Source organism: Felis catus, chromosome D3 (genome assembly GCF_018350175.1).
Source record: "Felis catus isolate Fca126 chromosome D3, F.catus_Fca126_mat1.0, whole genome shotgun sequence".
In the NCBI taxonomy this organism is placed as follows: domain Eukaryota; kingdom Metazoa; phylum Chordata; class Mammalia; order Carnivora; family Felidae; genus Felis; species Felis catus.
The window spans coordinates 14,246,353-14,266,931 of NC_058379.1; the positions used below are offsets into that span (position 1 = coordinate 14,246,353).

At 49.6% G+C, this 20,579-nt stretch overlaps 1 protein-coding gene across 5 annotated transcripts in view; it reads right to left on the minus strand.

Moving 5' to 3' along the window:
• Positions 1 to 20,579, minus strand: part of KSR2 (kinase suppressor of ras 2) — a 434,084-nt gene that overhangs the window by 43,688 nt on the left and 369,817 nt on the right. For 3 of the 5 annotated variants that reach the window (XM_045042232.1, XM_045042231.1, XM_045042235.1), the window contains exon 15: positions 5,167 to 5,283. The exons of the other annotated variants lie outside the window; for them this stretch is intronic. In XM_045042232.1, the coding sequence (XP_044898167.1) occupies positions 5,167 to 5,283 (117 nt within the window). The remainder of the gene's footprint in view (positions 1 to 5,166; positions 5,284 to 20,579) is intronic. 5 annotated transcript variants of the gene reach the window in all.

Below are 20,579 nucleotides of genomic sequence, written 5' to 3' on the forward strand. Positions count from 1 at the left end.
TTTATTTCATCCCTAAGCTGGATTTGATGAACTGAACTCACTGTGTTGAAAATTAAACAATTCATCTAAAGAGCTTACTGCTGTGCCTGGCACAGAGAGAGTCCCCACAAAAACGCAGCTCTTCCTCATAAGGATTAAACACAATAACGGCGCGTTCATTTCCTTTCTCCCTTTAAGTAATAACCACCCAAGGCATGCATTCATACAACAGATGGGTGACGGTCTCCTGGGTCCCAGGCTGAGTGCTAGACTCTGGGGTTGGTCACAGGGCTCCAGGAGACAATCCAGGACCTTCTGGAACTCGTGGTCTAATGGAGGAGGCAGATGTGAAAACACCCTCCATCCCAAGCTCAGACCACAAATGGGAGGACGGGCACAGAGGAGGAAGCAGGGCCTGCTGCGTGGGGCCAAGGGGCGGCTGTGGAAGAGGGTTTCCAGAAGAGATGTAGAGAAGGCAAAGGGAGAATGCGTCAGCCATCATTCAGGCATCGTCCCAATATCATCTGGACGTTGGGGCCCAGGGAGAGTCACCCCCCTCCTCCCGCTGCTGTCAGGAAGCTCTAAGAGTCCTTCTTGTATGATGACCCCAACGCTCTCTCACTGGCTCCCTCCTTCCCCACTTCCCTCCTTCTAATCTGTTCTGCACACAGCAGTGAAGTGAGCTTTGTGACCGATTCAAAAGGGAAATCACATTATGAGCCCCAGCCACCGTCCCGATAAATGTCCTTCTAGAGTCATCCATAGCGGAATGAGGAAACCTTGTCCCATGGGACTTGGCTCCAACCTACTGCTACTCTGGCCTCGTAATGTGACGCTCGTCCCTTGTCGCCAGTGGAAGTGAGCCCAAGATGGCGGGGCGGGGAGGGGGGCAATGAGGCAGTTACTCGTCTTGGGTACTTCTGGAGCCCAAATAGGCGATCACCTTCATAGAGGCAATCATCTGAGTGACAGGTAAGTGATGACCAGGGCAGTGCCTAAATCCAGGGGAAGATAACTGCCAGATTTCACATCTGGATGACTCAGGGGATGGCGAACTCTTCTAAAGGAGGGAGTAAGGTCTCTGTGTCTTAAGACAGGCAGACAGACGGGTGGGCAAAGTCTCGGCCAGTGCTGCGTTCCCAAAAGTCACATCACACCATGTCAAAGCCGTCAGACAGATGCTGTGGTGGAACAGCTAAAACCCAGGATATTCTAAGGGATACGTGTGCTACCTGAAAGCTAATATTCATTCATTCATTCATTCATTCATTCATTCATTCATTCAATCATTCATTCGAGTATTTACTGAGCACCTACCATGCTGTCGGCTGCTGTTTTAGGGAGTAGAGAGGTTAAAAGGCAACACCTCTGCCCTCGTGGAACTTACATTTTAGTACAGGGTGTAAAATAAAAACAGACAGATGAATTAGGAATATATTAACGAGAACAACAATGGCAACCTAGATACGCCCTATGCCATTCTGAGCGTCTGAATATTTTGCATGTTTTAATTCTCAACAGCCGTCTGATGAGGTGGGTCCTATACTGTCTTCATTGTACAGACGAAGAAAAGTACAGGCACAGAGAGGGCAGGTAAGTTGCCTAAGGATGCACAGCTAAGTAGTAGAGAGAAGTTCCGGGTCTGTGCAATCCCCACGAAAAACAGTATGGCTGACATAATCACCAGCTTTCATTAGCACTCCCCACGCGCACTGTTCTACAACCTTCACTGGCATCACCACCTTGGATCTTCCGCATGATCCTGTGTATTCTCATCAGCCCCATTTTACAGGGAGGAGACTGAGGCTCAGAGAAGGGAAGAGACTGCCTGAGCACATTCGGCACTAAGCCGGGGGGCCTGGACTAGAACCCAGGTCTCTACAGATGCTCTTGAAAAGACAAGGCGTGAGAATGGTCTCTTTGCTTCGGCAGAACCTGAAGGATCCCAGGCACATGCCTAACCATCCAGCATAGGACCGCCATGCTCACTGCCTGTCTCCTCCCCAACTCACAGGGCACAGGCTGCGCGCCCGACTCCCAGCCTTCCTGCCTCCTCCTTAGATGTCTTCATCTTGGGTCTTTCATCTGTAAAATGGGACTGACAGTCACACCTACTTCAGCAGGGGAGCTATAAGATGGCCCCAAATCATCCGTTCAAGTAAAGGGTTTAGCAGGAGCTCTGGTACCCAGTAAGCGCTCAACCGATTGTAACTCTCGTTACTACTGTTCTTCCCAGTCTTCTGGGAAGCAGCTTCGGCTGCTCTTTGGAAACTGAATTTTGTCCCTTAACTTCGTCTCAGGGAACCCCAGATGCCACTTGCAGCTGGCATTTTATTAGCCAACCCCTAACAAGTAACAACAGTGATATTAGCTACCACGTATCAAGCCCAAACTGTGCTGTAGCCATCAAAGAAATGTACCTTACCTGTGCTGGCACATTTATTCTTCTCGGTGACTCTGATAACTAAGACATAGTCTGCCCTTTCGAGAGAATGAATATAGCAGCCAGGAAGTCAAGACTCCAAGGTCCCTGTCACGACGCTCTCCTGATTTAGGGACAGGGGGAGAAGTCTGACGTGGCTCATTTGGGAATTGTACAGTGCTTCCTAATCCTGGTCCATGACAGAATTACCTGGAGAGGTTGAATGAAATGACGCCACAGAAAATTTGGATCAGGACCTTTTGGGGGTGGAGTCCTGCCATCACTCATTAAAACTTAGATTTAAAAAAGCTCCCCAGTTAGGGGCGCCTGGGTGGCTTAGTCGGTTGAACGTCTGACTTTTGATCTCGGCTCAGGTCATGATCTCACCGTCAAGAGATCAAGCCCTATGCTGGGCTCCGCTCAGAGCATGGGGCCTGCTTGGGATTCTCTCTCTTCCTCTCTCTCTCTCTCTCTCTCTCTCTCTCTGTCCCTCCCCCACTCCCGTGTGTTTGCTCTCTCTCTCTCAAAATAAACAAACATTAAAATAATTTTTTATAAAGCTCCCCATGTAATCCTAATGTTAACCAAGGTTCAGAATTATGAGGAAAACTGAAACCCCTCATTTTGACTCAATAAAGGAAAAAACACCCTCACTGTCATTGACATCCATCTGAAAAACTATCTGTCCCTTCACATCTGTTTTGAATTTTTTTTGTTTACAAAACACTCTCATCTTTCTAGCGTAATCGACTGCGTGAAACATCTCTGTGGGATAGGGAGCAGCGTGCCCATTCTACAGATGAGGAAGCAGAGGGTCCAGCACCATCCAGCATCCAGATGGGAAACCAGGTGTCCCGACATCAAGTCTAAGAGGCCGTCCTTAAACGAAAGGACCAGAGATCTTTAAGACATTTAAAGAAAGCTATGGCCATTCATGTCACAAGGGGAAGGAGCTCAAGGGACCTGGTTTTGACACTTGACCCCAAAGATATTCTCTTACTACGGTTGACTGAAGGCTTTTACTGCCAGACTGAAAGGGCGACACAGAGCCAACTGTCAAATCTGGACTGGATGGGGCAGGGAAGGCGCGGGGAGATGGGTTCCTTAGAGAGAGGCCACTTAGAGATAAAGTGAACGTTTCTGGAATTGCAAGGCAGGAACCATTAAGGCCAGCGGGTACCCGTCTGTCCCCAGCAGCTCCGCCTGGAGACAATGATTGTGCTGAGGCATTTCCTCCGGTTGGTTTTCTTGAGTGGGTTAAATCTACCCCCCTGTGATCTTGTTTGAACTGATTTGCTTCGCAAACTTTCTCTATAAATAATGAATAAGTAAACTCCAGCCTGCCACTGATAAATTATTACAAGTTGAGAGTTAATGGGGTGTAAAGTAGGCAGGGAACAGCCCTGCATTTGGTTCCCTTCACCACCGCCAACCTTTGGAAAATGTACTAAGCCACCTCCGAGCCTACTAAATTGGCACCTTCTCCCCCAACCCCCGCCGCCCTAAATCGCCCTCTCTTCCTCCATGTATTTCCAGGGTCTCAGCTTCCATGCTCATCAGCATAGATTTCCATAAAAATTAGCACCAAAGGCAAGAACACAGGAGGCAGACATGATTCTGAGACTTCTAGCCTTGCTGCCTGTTTTTTTTTTGTTTGTTTGTTTGGGCGGTCCATTTTCTTTTCATATCGGGGAATGTGACAGCGTGGAAGTCCAGTCTTCGGCAATGCCCATCTAGGGATGTTTCCCCACCCGGCTCTGTCATCTTGCTTTGCTGCAAGGAGCTGGCTTTAATTATGACACGCTGTCTGACTCCATCAGCGCCTGATGGGGTCTCAACTATTTGCTAAATGTCTAGACGGCTAGATCTTTATGTGACTGGGTGGATGGGCACATGGGTGGGTGGCAGGTGGGAGGATGAGTTAGTAGGAGGAGGGGTACTTGCGCTGGTGGATGTTGGATGGATGGATGGGAAAGACAGGTGAATGTGAGATGGGTGGGGAGAAGGTGGGGTGGTGGGTGTTGTGTGGGTACATCTGTAAAGTGGGGTACGAGGTAGGATATGGATGGGTGAATTGATGAGAAGATGGATGGACGGATGGGTGGATGGACGAACAAATGGATGGGCGAGTGGTCATTCACTCCTAAGGGTTCGCTTTTGGCCAACCAGGCTGTCAAGGAAGTAAATGACCCAGATCATGATGAAGTAGGTAATGTTATAATCATCCACAAACAACTAAACTGAGAGCCAAACAGATTAAAGGGTGGTCTAAGGTCACAGCAGAAGTAGTACTTGAACTCCTGGCCCCTTCCTTCCCATGTCCTTTCGATGCCATATTCAGCATGTGATGATAGAAGGCCCGTCCCTCCAGACGCCCTGTAAACAGCACGCATTTTCCACCTCTATATTCTGCAGCTAGAGAGAGAAGCTCCAGGGAATCTTCAGCACCCAAGCTGAAAGCGGAAGAGGAGGAGCAGGGCAGGGCAGCCACAGAAGGCAGAGTTCCTACAGGAGGAAGGGCTGTAAGGCCAGCTGAGCCTGAGAAACAGAGGTTTATTAACAAGGAAGAATGATAATCCACTGGGTGAAGGCACAGCATCTCTGGTTCTGGGAGCCTGTCAAAGGGAGCCCTTGTTGCACAGAGATCAGACCCGGCGACTGAGATGCCAGGGCAGGTCTCACTGGTCTACAGACACTCCAGACAAGTCCACCGAGAATCCTTGATCTGTGCCCGGAAAGTCCCGAAAGGCTGCTCTAATAACTACCTTGGAGGGACGGGCCTCAGCTGCGGAAATTCTGAAGACGGCTGGGACCCCTTCCTCGCCTTTGAAGATACTTGGTCTGTTCCCTGCTCGGTGCGCTCCTTTGGGTCTTTTGAACACCTAGAAGAAACAGAATCCTCTTTTGAAGAGGACTGGGAGACAGACCTTTTGATTAAAGGCAAGAACAACTTCTCAGCCACAAGACTCTCTGTTTTTGCCTAAAGGAGATGACAGCTGGGGAGAGGTGGCCCTGCCTCTCATCAGTCGGTCACGGCACAGGGACGGTCACTGCCCAGGAGACCACTGAAGGGCTGGAGCCCCAAGAAGGGGAAACTGTTTGCCGCATCCCTCAGCTGCAGTCCCAACTTGAAACTCGGGTCCCTGCCACCTGCCAATTCAACAAGAAAATTGTCCTCACCAATAAAGTGTTTATGTATACCTGCTTTGACAACAGCAGACAGGAGTTCAGATCCCAGCTCCACCAGTTCAAAAGTAGCAACCTCACCCGGTAGCTGGGAAAAGGTCAAAGTGCTTAGAATAACACCACACATGCTGTCAATGCTTTGTAAACTGCTATTATTATTATGTGATTTTTTTAAAGTTATCCCACATGTCTCTAGTCCTGGTCATTTTATGATGGGTTTTCAGTCTTGCCATTCCATTTCCTCCTCCTAGCCACCCAGGGACACATACACTGTTATCCCCACTTTATAGATGAAGACACGGAGGCTCAGAGAGGTGAAGTGATTTGTCCAAGGTCACACAGCCAGCATGTGACCAAGCTAGAATATTCATCCAGGACTCCTCACTCCATATCCGATGTTCTTCCTCCTGCAGCACAGGATAGCACTGTATTTACATCACCTCCCTTGGGTACCCACGACACTGGGCTACTAGCAACAATCACTACAATGACAAGAATTGCCAGTACTTACATAGCACTTGATGTTAACCTTAAAAATAAAAATGTTATTTTACGAGCAGACACAGGTTTATCTGAGACCAGCAGAGAATTGCAATCCCATATAAGCAAGCGATGGTAAAATCATCGGCCAAGTCCAACAAACAAAAGAGAGGCACATTATTTTATGGAGAAGGAAGAGGAAGTCGGGAGGGACTGTTTGGAAAGGAAAGTTCACAGGAAAAAAAAAAGAGCTCAGGGTGATGACAGTTTCTCATCAGCTGAGTTCCAGGGGTAGTGGATCTTGTAGGAGAAGCAATGTACATCGTTTCCCTGCCTGGAATTGAGGATTCTTTCCTGCTGAGATACTTCTGTTAGGGGTCTGTAATTGACAATTCTTCCTGTCATTGACATTGAGTGGTACAGCTCCCCCTTCCAGCCTCCCCTGCCAGCATCCTGCGTCCACTTTAGTGAGGCTTTCCTTTATCAATTTTCACAATGTGTAACAGCCTCAGTGCCTCCTATGTAGAAACTTACTTAATCCTTACAATAATCCCACAAGGTAGGGACTATTATTCTCTCCATTGTATAGATGTAGAAACCCAGGCTCATAAAGGCTTTAAATAATTACCAATACAAAAGAAAAACTTATATCAACAAACCTGCATGAAAGTAGAACTACTCAGATCCAGACAACTGGTAAACCAACATTTTTCTAGAGGCTATTTTGGTGAGCATCAGCTACCGTATTTTCTTTTCTCTTCTTTTCTTTTCTTAAGAGAGAGAGAGAGACTAAGTGAGCAGGGGAGAGGGACAGAGGGAGGGAGAGTGAGTCCCAAGCAGGCTCCACACTCAACACAGAGCCTGATGTAGGGCTCAAATCCATGACCCCAGGATCATGACCTGAGCCAAAACCAGGAGTCTGATGCTCAACCGACTGACCCACCCAGACGCCCCCAGCTTGTATTTGCTCATGAGCCACAAGGCCAGGCCCTGGGAGATACACAGAAGCTTGGCTTTGACATGCAAGAACTTTGTTTTTCCAGTTTAAAATTTCTATATAGGAAAAATTCTCATGAAATTTATTCTGTACTCAAGGATAAGAGAAGTGACCAGACCATGACAGTGATCTATGAAACTCATCCAGAGAGCCCTGGAAGACAGCCACAAAGAACATTCGAACAACAAATTAATTCAGTTCTTAAGAGGACACAGTACAGCCTGGTGGGGTTAAGGCTCAAGCTCTGGGATCAGACAGGTCAACTTTATAGCCAGATTCAGCTTCACACTAGCTGGATGAGCCATCTCATCTCCCTAAGTCCTAGCCTCCTCGTCTGTAAGATGGGGACAAGAATTTAATGAAGCAGTATCTCTAAAGTCCCTAGAACTCTGCATGCAGTAGTCGCTTAACACGTATGTTACCCTTAATTCTGAGAGCGCCGTTTCACAGCAAAGCCCTCTTTCCTATTAACAAGGATTCAACCAAGCAACCGACTTCCCTTCCTTCCTTTTAAAGGACCGTAATGGCTGAGCATCAATGACTGGTTCTGAAAACAATACTAAGCCGTGCCCAGAGAGAACACCTCCCAGCAGTGGATTCATTTCCAGCCTCAGCGAATCCATACCGCCATTCTGATGCATGGCAGCTCTTTCCTGCTGGCAACTCTTCCTGGGACTGGATCTTCCAGCTGTGCCCCAGCCCCCTCTGAGACTGTCCCTGGCATCACTGAAATGTCACCATCCTCCGGGTTCAGAGGGCGAAGAGATCCATTCCACCTGAACCCTAGCCCTAAGCTGGAAACTCACATGGTATACACCTAAGAGCGCGGGTGGGGTTGGCAAACATCACCGGCAGGTTATCAGGGAAGTCTGAAAATAGTGTAAAACCCCAGGCCGATGAAATGTGAAGGCTACAAGAGCTCCAGGGGACACTTTTCCAGCTGCGTCTTGCCTGTTCTTTCCATACCGGCTTCCGAAACTGCTGACCACTCTCCCTTGCTGAACCCTAGGCTTCCACGATCACACCCCCTCCTGGTTTTCCTCGACCCCTGGCCCCTCTCGGGCTTCCTTACAGGCACACTCTGCCTTCTTCTCACGTAAATCTGTCCCCCAGGGGACCACTGGCTCTCCAAGTGGGGTTCCCACACCTGCAGCATCAGCATCACCTGGGACCGAGTTAAACATGCAAATTCAGGCCCCGCCCAGGAGGTCCACTTTAGGAAGCGCTGCCCCAGACCTTCTCCCCAGGCCCATGGCGCCTCATTTCTCCCAGCACAGGTGGCCGCCAGTGCTGTATCTCCTGTCCAGAACGGCACCCTGAACAGCCATCTATCTAACTGCCACCTTGGCATCGCCTCTTAAAAGGCTCAGAGGCACCTCCCACCAGACGTGCTGACCAAACTCTTGGGATTTTGCTCCCTGTCCCTGATGGAGTTCAGCCATCTCTTTCTCAACAGGTGCCGCCTGCCCTGAAGCAGCCTGGTCTCTGTTCTCCATCACGTGCAGTCCTTCCCTCCTCCCTTTCCTTCCAGAACAGAGCAAGGCAGCCCGCAGGCAGATGGGATTGCCGGGCACTCGCCATCCAGAGAATGGAAACAAGTAAACACTGAACACGGTTTCCGTTTGAAGCAGACCTTTCACTGGATTTCTGCAGTTCACCAAAAAATAAATTAATAAGAAAATAAAAAAAAAAAATGAATGGGCACCTAAGGTGTGCCAGGTACCTTGCTGTATCCAGGGACCCTGGCTGTGTCTATGCTCCCTGCCTCTCTGCTTCCCCTCCTCTGCCAAAGCAAACTGTTATTTTGCATTCAAAGATATAGGCTCCCAATGCGTACTTTAATACACCTATTGATTTTCCTCTTGCCAGTCATTATCAAGATTTATTCATCCCCCTGGCTCCCCATTGATTGAGGAAAGCAGTATTCCCAGTGGTCAATCAATCCCGATAGACTCCATGACAAAGAGTCAATAGCTATTTATTATTTGATTTATGGGCTTAATTATCTTAAACACAACCAGGCAGGGACAAAGCAGAAGCTGAGCAGTGCTCAAGCAACCGTGGCCGGTTTGGAAATACATCAGACCAAAAGCCAGGGTCCGGCGAGTTCCCAGAGCAGTGGACACGTACTGGTCTGACGCTTCGCGCTCCCTGCCCACCCACGCCAGCCTGGAGGCCGCCACGAGGAGAGGGAAGGGACACATGCCAGGGTTTCGATTTGCACCTGCCAAGTCAACAAGTCATAGGCCAGGCGTGTTTGGTGGTTTGGAAAATGAACCTGGCCCAGAGGGAGGTCAGCGTTTTCCCCCACCTAGGGGGGAGAGGATCATCAGGGGAGGGCTCTAAGGGAACCGTGGGGCATTAAAAAGAAGGATGAAGGGGCTCCTGGGTGGCTCAGTCAGTTAAGCGTCCAACTCTGAATTTCAGCTCAGATCATGAGCTCGTGGGTCATGAGTTTGAGCCCTGCATTGGGCTCCATGCTGGAAGTGGAACCTACTTGGGATATTCTCTCTCTCTCCTCTCCTCTCCTTTCTCTGCCACGCCCCAGCTCGCTCGCTCTCTGTCAAAGTAAATAAATAAACTTAAAAAAAAAAAAAGAGTGATGGACTTAGGCACAGCTGGGAAGGGAAAGAAAAGGAGAGGGTAGTTCGATATGGACTTTGGTCTGCATCAGACAGTCCTGAGTTCAAATCCTGCCTCTCCGCAGCTTTCTAACCTTAGGCACACTGCTTCATCTGCTTCCTTGTCCATAATCGGAGGAGTTGAAGAGTTCCTCCTTCAGAGGGTTGTTAAACTCATTCAAAAGACAGAAAAACCATGGGGCGCCTGGGTGGCGCAGTCGGTTGAGCGTCCGACTTCAGCCAGGTCACGATCTCGCGGCCCGTGAGTTCGAGCCCCGCGTCAGGCTCTGGGCTGATGGCTCAGAGCCTGGAGCCTGTTTCCGATTCTGTGTCTCCCTCTCTCTCTGCCCCTCCCCCGTTCATGCTCTGTCTCTCTCTGTCCCAAAAATAAATAAACATTGAAAAAAAAAAATTTAAAAAAAAAAAATAATAAAAATAAAAAAAAAAAAAAACAAAAGACAGAAAAACCAGTATCTGCACGCAGGCTGATCAGATGGCCGGGAACTAGCTTTTAATTACAACCTCGCCTCCCTCCATGAAGCTACCCCCGTGCTCCCAAATCTCTGTTTAACCACGGCCTGCCAGCAATGCTGAGCGAACCGTCCCTCTGGTTTCTGGAACACATGTTAAGGACCTGATGTTGCCCACACTTGCCTTCAAAACATGGGAGTGCAGCTGGCTATTTTTAACTTGGGTAAATAGTGAAAGCTGTTGAAAATGCCTTTGTTTCCAAAGGACCGCCAGCTTGCTGTTGCTGTCCCCTAAGGGAGTCCTGCCAAGTATCTTTCAGAACCTAGGGCATTCAAACACGCATTTGTTCCCACTGATGCCTGGTGAGAATCAACACGAACTGTCCACACCATTCTTGGAGGGGGGGTGGGGGTGGGGGATAGAAGAACAATCCTGCCGCAAGCTCCTCTAAGAAAAGGGATTACCCCAAAGTGGTCTTTCTGAAATGCAAACCGGATTGTGTCCCTCCTCTGGCTAAAACTCTGGGTGGTTCCCCTTGCCTCTGGGAGAAAAGTCCGGATTCCTTAGTTTGGCTCACAAGGTCCTTTCAGACTGTCTCTAGCTTCTTATCTCTTGCTAGCACCCGTATGGACCCTATATACCCCAGCTCCTGACTCCTCTGTCCCTTCCCTGTCTTGTTCCCTCCCACATCCAGCCCTTTGCATTATGGTTCTTACTGTTTAAAAAAAAAAGTATTGGCATCCTTAAGTTTATTTATTTATTTTGAGGGAGAGAGTGAGTACACACAAGTGGGGGAAGGGCAGAGAGAGAGGGAGAGAGGGAATCCCAAACAGACTCCGCACTGCCAGCCTGGAGACCGACGCGGGGTTCGGCCCCACAAACCGTGAGATCATGACCTGAGCCACAATCAAGAGTCGGATGCTTAACCCACTGAGCCACCTGGGTGCCCCAAGAATGCCAATACCTTCTTGTCCATCTGGCCAGTTCCTTGGTTGGGTATGGGGCCAGCTCTGGGTCCCCATAACCCCCTAGGTACATTTGCAGAGATTATGACACTGTTTGGGAATCATCCAGTGACCTGTCTGTGAGCTCCACGGGAGAGGTCGTGCCTTCCCTTCCTTACTCCCACCATCACACCCAGGAAGGACCTCGTATATGATGAACGTTTGGGGCCAATACCCCCTAATCACTCAGTCTCTGTACTGCATTGTTATAATTCACATCGCATAATTGGCATCTCTTTCTTTTCATCCCTGTTAATTCTCCCACGTCCCATAGGCACACCCCCCCACCCGGTTTGTACTACATTTCACTTATGTCCCACTCATTTCTCGGTGATGCTGAATAAATAGTACCACTCACTGTCTGCCGCTATACTTGCCTAGAGGATCAGGCCGCGATAATATGTGTGAATGTATTTTTGGAAACAGTTATCCATTCATCCAACAAGTATTTAAGGAGGAGCTCGTGTTTTAGAGGCTGGGGATACAGAGGTGAGTCAAACAGCTGAGATTCTGCTTTCCTGGGGCGTATGTTCTAAGTTGGGAGAAGGGGTGTAGGGAAAACCGATGAAAGGCAAGCAGGCAAACCGAGGAACAAAACGTCATCTTATGGTGAGAAGCGCTCTAATGAAAATAAAACACAGTGATGTCATACGAGGGGATTGTCGGGGGTGGGGGTGGGCAGTGGGGCACCGCCTGGGACTGGCTTCAGGACCCCAGGCTCTTTTGGTTTCCTGTAGCCCTGCCTGCTCCTCCTCAGTCCCCTGTGCACGGGGGGGACCCTTCCCCACCAAGACACGCAGCGCTGGAATGCTCCAGGCTCCGTCCTTGGGCGACCTCCTGCTCCTCCCTGGATGGCCTCAGCTTCCACAGGAGCTTACGGCTTCAATCACCACTTCTATGCAGATGACTCACACACGGTTATTTCCAGCCGCAACCTTCCATCTGAGCTGGAGAGCAGTATATCCAGCTCCTTTCTCAACATCTCCTTATGGATGGCTCGAAGCTTACAGAAGTTAGGTAACATGGCCAACGTACAAGCCAGGAGCAGAGCTGGGCTACGAGGCCCAGAGGTCGGACTACAGCCATCGCCTCGCATCATCTGATATTATAATCAACGCAGAACACCTGCGGCTTGTAGGCTGCCAAGGAGAAAAAATACTGCTACTCTTACTTGCTTCTGCCGCTATCCTTATCGCCATCATCATTGTTAGAATAGCATCGTTATTACTATGGCAACTGGGAGACACAAGGTATTGAGCACCTCTGCTTATAGGAGGCATTGGGCTGTAGCCTGATCTCTGATTCTCATCACTCCCTTGCAAGAGAGAAAAAGGTCATCCCATTTTACAGGTGAACAAACAGAGGTTCATAAAGGTGAAGAAATTTGCCATAGACTCAAGTCCCCCCAAAAGGGAGTGTTCATACATCTATTTGGTGAAACAAGCAAGTCATAGACCAGTGCTGCTGGGTGAGTCTGTCTTCAGTGGGTAGAAGATCTATCCACAAATGTGTGTCACAGAGCTGCTGGCTCGTCACCAAAACCCATGTCGTTTTCCTACCGGGAATACAGCTGGCTGGCTCTTCCTCAGCCTCCCCTGCAGCCAGGTGTGGTCAAGGGACGGTGCCAGCCCGTGACGCATGGGTAGGATGCATGCGACCTCTATGTATTTTCTTCTTTCCTCAGCTGAGGCAGAGGTCCCTGAGCCTTAAGGATGGGTCCAAAAGATGGAATTGGTCTTGGATTCCCCCCCACACAAGGAAAAGCCACCTACCGCCCAGAAACACCCACCTTGGACTATTCTGTGAGCAAGAAATGGACTTCTATTGTGTAAAGCCACCTAATGCTTTAAGGCTTATTTGTTACAGCAGCTACCATTACTCTGACAAATACAAACAGAGTTTGCACGCACACTGAGGGAACTGCCTGGAAGGATATACACCGAAATGCTAATGTGACTGCCTCCGGCTGCAGACATTACAGGTGAATTTCATGTTCTTCTTTTTGCTGATCCGCATTCTCACTAACAAACGAGTTTTCACTTGGGCGGTAAGACACACAAGTTACTTGTTAAGTGATGACAGATGGCACGCACGCTAATTTAGGATCTTTGAGATTCGAGGAACATGGTGGCCAGTGGCAAAGTCTTCACCCAGGCAAGTCCTCTGCTGGTCATGTGATCATTTACCAACAGGCGTATGCAATGTACATGCGATGATGCTAATAATAATAATGATAATGATGCAGTGCATTTATAGCGCTCCCTTCACAAAAGTCCCGGGGTGCTCTACATTCTAGCACAATTAAAGGCAGCCACAGACAAAAAACCTTTTCAGCTGTGCTTTATAAAGGGAAAGCAATTCAGCTCTTTGAACATGAAAGGAAGCCGATTCTAGTAGATGAGGGGGGACAGAGTCTCCATGTGCTCAGCGCCCCCTCCCCCACTCCTGTATGTTATATTTAGGACAATCAAACTGGCCTGGAGGGAAAAAAACATCAGAAAGCCCACAAGTACAGAGTTACAGGAAAAGCAAGTCAAGATCTCATTCGGGCACGGAGCGGCTAGTGTCTTAGCAGAAGGCAGAGCCCTTCATTTGTCTGTTAAATACTGCAGCTTGGAGCTATTAGGTTTGAAAGCATGAAAAACAAGAACTGATCCAGAGTTGAACATCGTCTATTAAATAGCTCCTGATATTGACCGGATTTGGAATGATGTGCAAATGAGGCCCCACGGGATTTCATTACTACCTTGTCCCCGAGAGACGGGTGTGGCTGGTTATCGCGTGCGTCTGGGGGATACCGTCAGCCTCACGTGACCGCAAAACTGTACTCAGATTCTGGGCACCCGGCGACTGGGTGGGACAGAGGACACTAGCCCAATGAGAAATTAAAACAAAAAAATCTTCCTGATAGCAGTGGGGGAATCCTGTCCTTCCTTCTCTTTCCTGGGGCACACATCCCAAGCCCTGAATCCCAATAAGATGTTTACGTAATGCCCCTGTTGTCCTGCTCCCTCCTACTCGCATCCCGGAGAAAGCATCTTCAACTTCACGAATGCAGAGCAACCGCTCAGGCGTCTTTCCTGAAGTCCCACACAGGTGGGAACACCACACTGACGGTCAGGACACCCCAGAGTCCTGTTTCCTCTGTGTGTGTCCTTCAGGGCTGGGCTGATGCTGTCACCGCTCTCAACCAAATGAGTCTGATACACCCAACCAACTAGCTCAGTGCAAGAGGAGGCAGCAAGCAGCCAGGCCATCAGGAAACTTCCAGGGGGGGATGGGGGGGTGTGAGTGACTCTGGTTTAAAACCTTTCATTGGCTTCCAGATGCAACAGAATAAACTCCACACCTTTATCCGCACTTTTGAGGCCCTGCAGCCCCTTTCCTACCATCCTGCTTCCTTCTGGCCCACAAACGTGCCCATCTCATTCCCACCTCAGGGCCTTTGCACCTGCTGTACCACTGCCTGGACTGCTCTGTCTCTGCTGCTCACCATTAGGTCTCAGTTAAATGTCACCTCCTCTAAGACACCTCTTCTGACCCCCTCCTGTCACTCTGAACCTTCCCTGTTTGTGGCCCTCATAGCACTTAATGCAATGCTTTATTATTTTACTTCATTGTCTGTTTCACTTGTTACTGACAGTCTCCTTAGCTGGAATGGAAAGTCTCTGCATGAACTCTAGGAACTATGTTCTGAGCACCCAGCATGTGGTCTGGCACTCAGCCAGGGTCCCATACGTGTCTGCGGAAGGCGGTGAACTCACGTTAGCACTGAAGCTAATCGGTGGCTGTCAGGCCCCTGCTGGTCTTCACCTTGGGACATTCCCGGCCCTCACCTCTTCTGGACCCAGCTGCTCACCTCTCAGTGCCGCCTGGCAGAATCGCTCGGTGAGGGTGCAGGAGGTATCGGGGTGTGCAGCTCTCGGCAGCAGAGAAGTCTGCTCACTCAGGGTAGGAGGTGGGAACCCGTTTCTTCAGAGCAATGGCTCTGAGCTCGAGTGCACGGAAGCGGGTCCTGAAGGGTTTCCTAACACCCAGAGAGCTGGACCCACCCCCAGAGCTTCCGGTTGGGAGGGAGGGGATTCTTTATCTTACATTTGCCTTTCTTTCTCTTTTTTTTTAAACAAATTTTCCCTCCTTGCAGAGTAAGATAGCAAGCAAAGAGACAGAGAGAGAGAGAGAGAGAGAGGGAATCCCAAGCAAGCTCCATACTCCGCGAGGAGCCCGAAGCAGGGCTTGAACATGAGATCGTGCCCTGAGCCGAAATCAAGAGTGGGACACTTAACCATTAGCCACCCCGGCGCCCCTTACATTTGCTTTTCTAAAAAGTCCCCAGGTGATGCTAGCCAGGGGTCCACACACTATGAAGCATGGCTTTAAACAATTTGGGGATTCTAGAAAAAGATTGGAGGAGGGCGATGGGGGGCTTATGGGCTATGGGAACTTAGTGAACTGCTGATGTTAATAAAATGAGTCTTTTGAAGGGAACGAGCAAGTGAGTAACTGTGTTTTGTAAGATGAAGAGCAAGAGAGGGAAAGTATGTAACATGGAGTGTATATGCAAGACGTGCGTGTGTGTGTGTGCGCGCGTGTGTGCTGGCCCCACGGCACTTACAGGACATTTCAGTACATACACAGAATCAAAGCCACAAGAAATGAAACCAGCTTAAAACTCCAGTGGCTCTCAAACTGTGGTGTATCTCGTCTTCCGGAACGTAATCAAAAAGACAGAGGCTTTGGCTCGTTGAACTAAGATGGGGCCTCGCTCTCGTACGGTTACCAAGTCCCCCAGGTAAGTGTGATGTGATCAGCGGTGGCGAACTCCCGCGATAGATTCTTGCCTACTCCCTTTGCCCTGGCTGATGCAGGGCAGGGCAAAGAAGCAACACGCTGGCCTGATGTTTAGATACAGCTTTGCTCCGTTCCAGGGTGTCTCAGTTATTTGTTCTATGACCCGGGCAGGGGGCTCCCTGCGCTCGTCTGACCTCAGTTTTCCCACTTGTTAAGTGGGCACAATCATAAATGGGAGAAGATCGCCGCGCCTGGTCCGAAGCAAAGCGCTTGCTGAAGGCTGGTGGAATCTGCTTTTTTTTTTTTTTTTTTTTGGTTTACTCTGGGTGCTCTGCATTTATCCACATTAAATATAAATGCCCCTCAAGCAGGGAAATGGTTTCAGACATGAGCATCAGCTGTGCCTCCTGCAGGTGCAAGGGAAGGAACCATGTGATGGAGCTGTAGTCTCTGCCCGGCCCCCCGAAGCTCACCGTCTCTTCCTTTCCAGAGACGGGGCTGGAGGGGCTGCAGCGGGAGCTAATGAGGGCCTTGGGACATTGTGACACCTTTCTGGGAAGAAGGGGGCGGCTTCTCCCTCCCTAGCGGTGGCTTCCCCCCCGCTGCTGGTGCATACCTTCAAAACAGCAACCATGCGCTGCTGGTGCATACCTTCAAAACAGCAACCATGCACGCGGGGCTTCTCACAACCCAAAGCTTCCCAGTCTGGTCTGGCCTCGGGCAGCGGGCTGGGCTGCGGGGAAAGAACGCTGGCGCCTGGTGAAGTCATCTGCTCTGACCGTAGGGGGAAGCCGGGGCGATACACTGACATTTCCTTGAGCTTTTGTTGCCTCGGCGGCTGTCAAAATACTCCCCTTGGGCCCCCGCCCTCTATTTTGGGAGTTTCTCAGGTTTTATTTGTCCTTGAAGACACCAGTTCCTGCCCGCCCCTCCCCCTTCCCCCGGCCCACCACCCGCCTGGTTCCCTGAGCATAAAATCCAGACCTCTCACCAGTGTTCCAGGCCGTTACAGGAGAGGGTCTCGGGGGGGTCTCCCAGCTGCCAGAAAGAGTCATGTGGGGAGGTTTTGTACAGAAACCCCAGGCCTATACGGACTAATTAAATCAGAGACTCTCAGGCACTGGTTGTCAACTGGGGGGTGACTTTGCCCAGGGGACACCTGGCAATATCTGAAGACGTTTTCGGTTCTCACAACTAGGGACTTGGTACCATTGTACCTCATGGGCAGGGGGCAGGGATCCTGCTAACCATTCTACAGCGCACAGGCCAGACCCCTATAAATGTCACAGAGCTGAGGCTGAGGGACTGTTGCAGGCATTGGTATTATTTTAAAAAGTGCCCGTCTCAACCAGGCGTGAGCACCCCTCCTGGCCCCAGGCTGGCTCCCGCCAGCTTCCTTCCTCACCAGCTGCCCTCTCGTCCTTCTCTACCACGTTCTGCCACCACAGTCTTGTTTCCAGTCTGAAGCACAGCCTGCTCATTCTACCCCCGGGCCTTTGCACGTGCTGTTCCCTCCACTGGGTGTGCCCCGCCCTGTCTGCACAGCTGGCTCCTCACACTCCGGTCCCTGCCCAAATGTCACTTCTTCAGAGAGGCTGCCTGGATCCTCCCACACACAATGCACGCCTAAGATAACTCCAGTCCCCCCGTCCCTCTGCGGCACAGCTCTGGTTTATTTCCTTCAACACACTCAAATGATCCTACTCAAACGATCTCATTGCTACTTAGCAGTAGTCTGTCTCCCCCACTAGAATGACAGGACTCTGAGAACAAGGGCCACATCTGTCTTGCTCACCATCATCCCCTCGCATCCAGAGAAGTGTCTGCTACGTAATGTGTTTACTAAATATCTGGTGAATGAATGAATGACTGAATGGACAAGCTTTGGGGGACGATGGGGTTTGCAAGCTGTCAGACGGTGCAGTGCATTCACAGAGGCCTGTGCTCTTGTCCTGGCCCCACTTTCCTCTCTTGGCCTCAGTTTCCACATCTGTAACATGGCCCCGATGGTTCAGTGGGATCAGGCCCCCCTAATGAGGCCCTCCTGGCGACGTCAATTGTAGCGTTTTGCTTAACTGAGGTAGGTTGGTCCATGTTCCTGTCACCACCGGATAAATAAATTTCTTCCCACCGAGATCCTGATTATTTTGTAATTTTGTCTGGTCTATTTTTGTTTTGTTTTTTTTCAAAAACTTCCCTGTTTCCATTTCCCTCTGCACTATGCTGGGTACACAGTAGGTACTCCCTGGTAATACTCCCTAGGGTGTGGTTCCCAAATATTAGTCAGATTAGAATGGGCTGGGGGGGGGGGGCTTGGTTAGAAAGTCTTAACCTACAAACAGACTTGATTCACTAGGTCCAAGGTGATGTGATAGACTGAAAACTGGAGCCTGAAGATATCCAGGTTCTAATCCCTGGAAACTGTGACCTCAATATTGCAGAAGGAACTTTGTAGATGTGATTTTAATTGAGGGTCTTGAGGGGTGCCTGAGTGGCTCTCTGTTGGTTAAGCGTCCGACTTCGGGTCAGGTCGTGATCTCGCAGTCCGTGGGTTTGAGCCCCGCGTCGGGCTCTGTGCTGACAGCTGGGAGCCTAGAGCCTGCTTCGGATTCTGTGTCTCCCTCTCTCTCTCTGTCCCTTCCCCAGCTCACACACTGTCTCTTTCTCAAAAATAAATAAACATTAACAAAATTTTAAGCTGAGAGTCTTGAAATGAGAGGTGTTTCTGGGTGGCTGTGTCCTAAATGCAATCACAAGTGTCCTTGTAAGAGTGAGACCTGTGACCATGAAGAAGGCTATGTGACCATGGAAGCAAGAGGCTACGATGCTGCCTTTGAAGATGGAGGAAGGGGCCACAAGCCAAAGAATGCAAAGAATGTTTCTAGAAGCTGGAAAAGACAAGGAAACGTTCTACTCCAGAGCCTCCAGAAAGGAGAACAGCCCTTCACTTTAGAGACCCACTCTGGATTTCCAACCTCAGAACTGCAGAACAATAAGTGTGTGTTGTTTTAAAAATGTCTATTTGATTTTGAGAGAGAGAGAGAGAAAGAAAGAGAGAGGAGCAGAGACAGAGGGAGAGAGAAAATCCCAAGCAGACTCCAGGCTCAGCACAGAGTCCAACGTGGGGCTCAAACTCACAAACTGAGATCGTGACCTCAGCCGAAATCAAGAGTAGGATGCTTAACCCACTGAGCCACCCAGGCATCCCTAAACGTGTGTCATTTTAAGCCACCAAGTATGTGCTAATCACAATGTCCCCGGGAAACTAATACAGGTGTAGCACCCAAGCATCTGCATTTAGAAGACCTTCTTCCCTTTGCTGGCTCTGACGCAGGGGACCCGGGGGTGGCCATACTTCCAGAAGCCCTGCTCCAGAGCTGTTCCAGGCTGCTTCTCAAACCAGCCCATCCCCCGAGAACCAAAGCATTTTGTCAGAGTCAGAGGGACCCTGCCACAAGCGTCGACGTCTACCTCCTCATTAGCAGATGGGGACACTGAGGCCCAGGGAACGCTGCAGCAAGGCAGAACGATGGGAGGTGTTTTCACTCAACTCTGTCGGCTTTCAAATTCCATTTGGAGTTTTTAAAATGAGCGATGGCGCAGACTGCCAATAGCTTTAGCAATAATCTCATAATGACCCAATCGTGAAACGATTTAGCAATCCTGCGGCTAATTGTATTTGTGGGTCTAGCAATTGGGTAACTAGTTGGTTATTACTCATTCCCCAAGAGCCATATACATCGCATTACAAGGAAGCTAATCTTAGAAATACTTGTTAACTTCGATGATAATTACTAAGTAATTGGCTAGAACACGCCATTGTGAATTTAGCCGGAATATGCCAGGTAATTATCTGGTCTTATGTTCTCTGTAAAATAAATCCAGGGTCCAAAAATTGTTCCAGTTGGTTGGCTATTGTCCAACCATCAACCTCTGCCAGCCAATTATGCGGATGCAGGTGATTAATCCAATTACTCGAATACCAGGTTTCAAACTGAACGTTCAGAGAAGAGACCTGATGGTCAACAAGTGGACGGTACTAAACGGGAGAGAGGGATGCACAGGGCCCCTCCCTAAGATAAATATGTAATGACACAATAATATGGTATAAATGCCACTCGGGGGCTCATCTGGCTTCTTCACGCAAAATACCAAAACACTTCAGAGACCAATTACATGTCCCAAAGCTGCAGAGTCTTTATCACGGTGCCAGGAAAAGGCTGCGCTATTTGCGAAATCTGCAGGCAGTTATGGTGCTCGGGGAGGGGGGAGGGGGGGGAGGGGGGGGCCCAGAGTTTGTACATAATAGAAAAGGGCCAGAAACGCAGCTGGCTTACGGGATGAGTGACACATTTTCATAATGACCACTCGTTCTTCAAGGATGGTTGCTAACTGAATCTCTCCACTTCCAATTAGCCAGCCCTTGGGAAAGGGGTGAGGGAGGCTCGGGGAACTGGGATCCACCAATAACACCAAGCAAGTCAGAGGGCGGGAGGCGAGAGGTTCTCAGAAGAGCCAGGTAAGGAGAGGAGACAGTGGATTTCAAATTTTTAGTTTGGGGATGTAAAAAAGAGGAGTTAACAAGCCAGAAGGTGAGGAGCTGGCCAGAGGGAAATTTGGGGTGATGG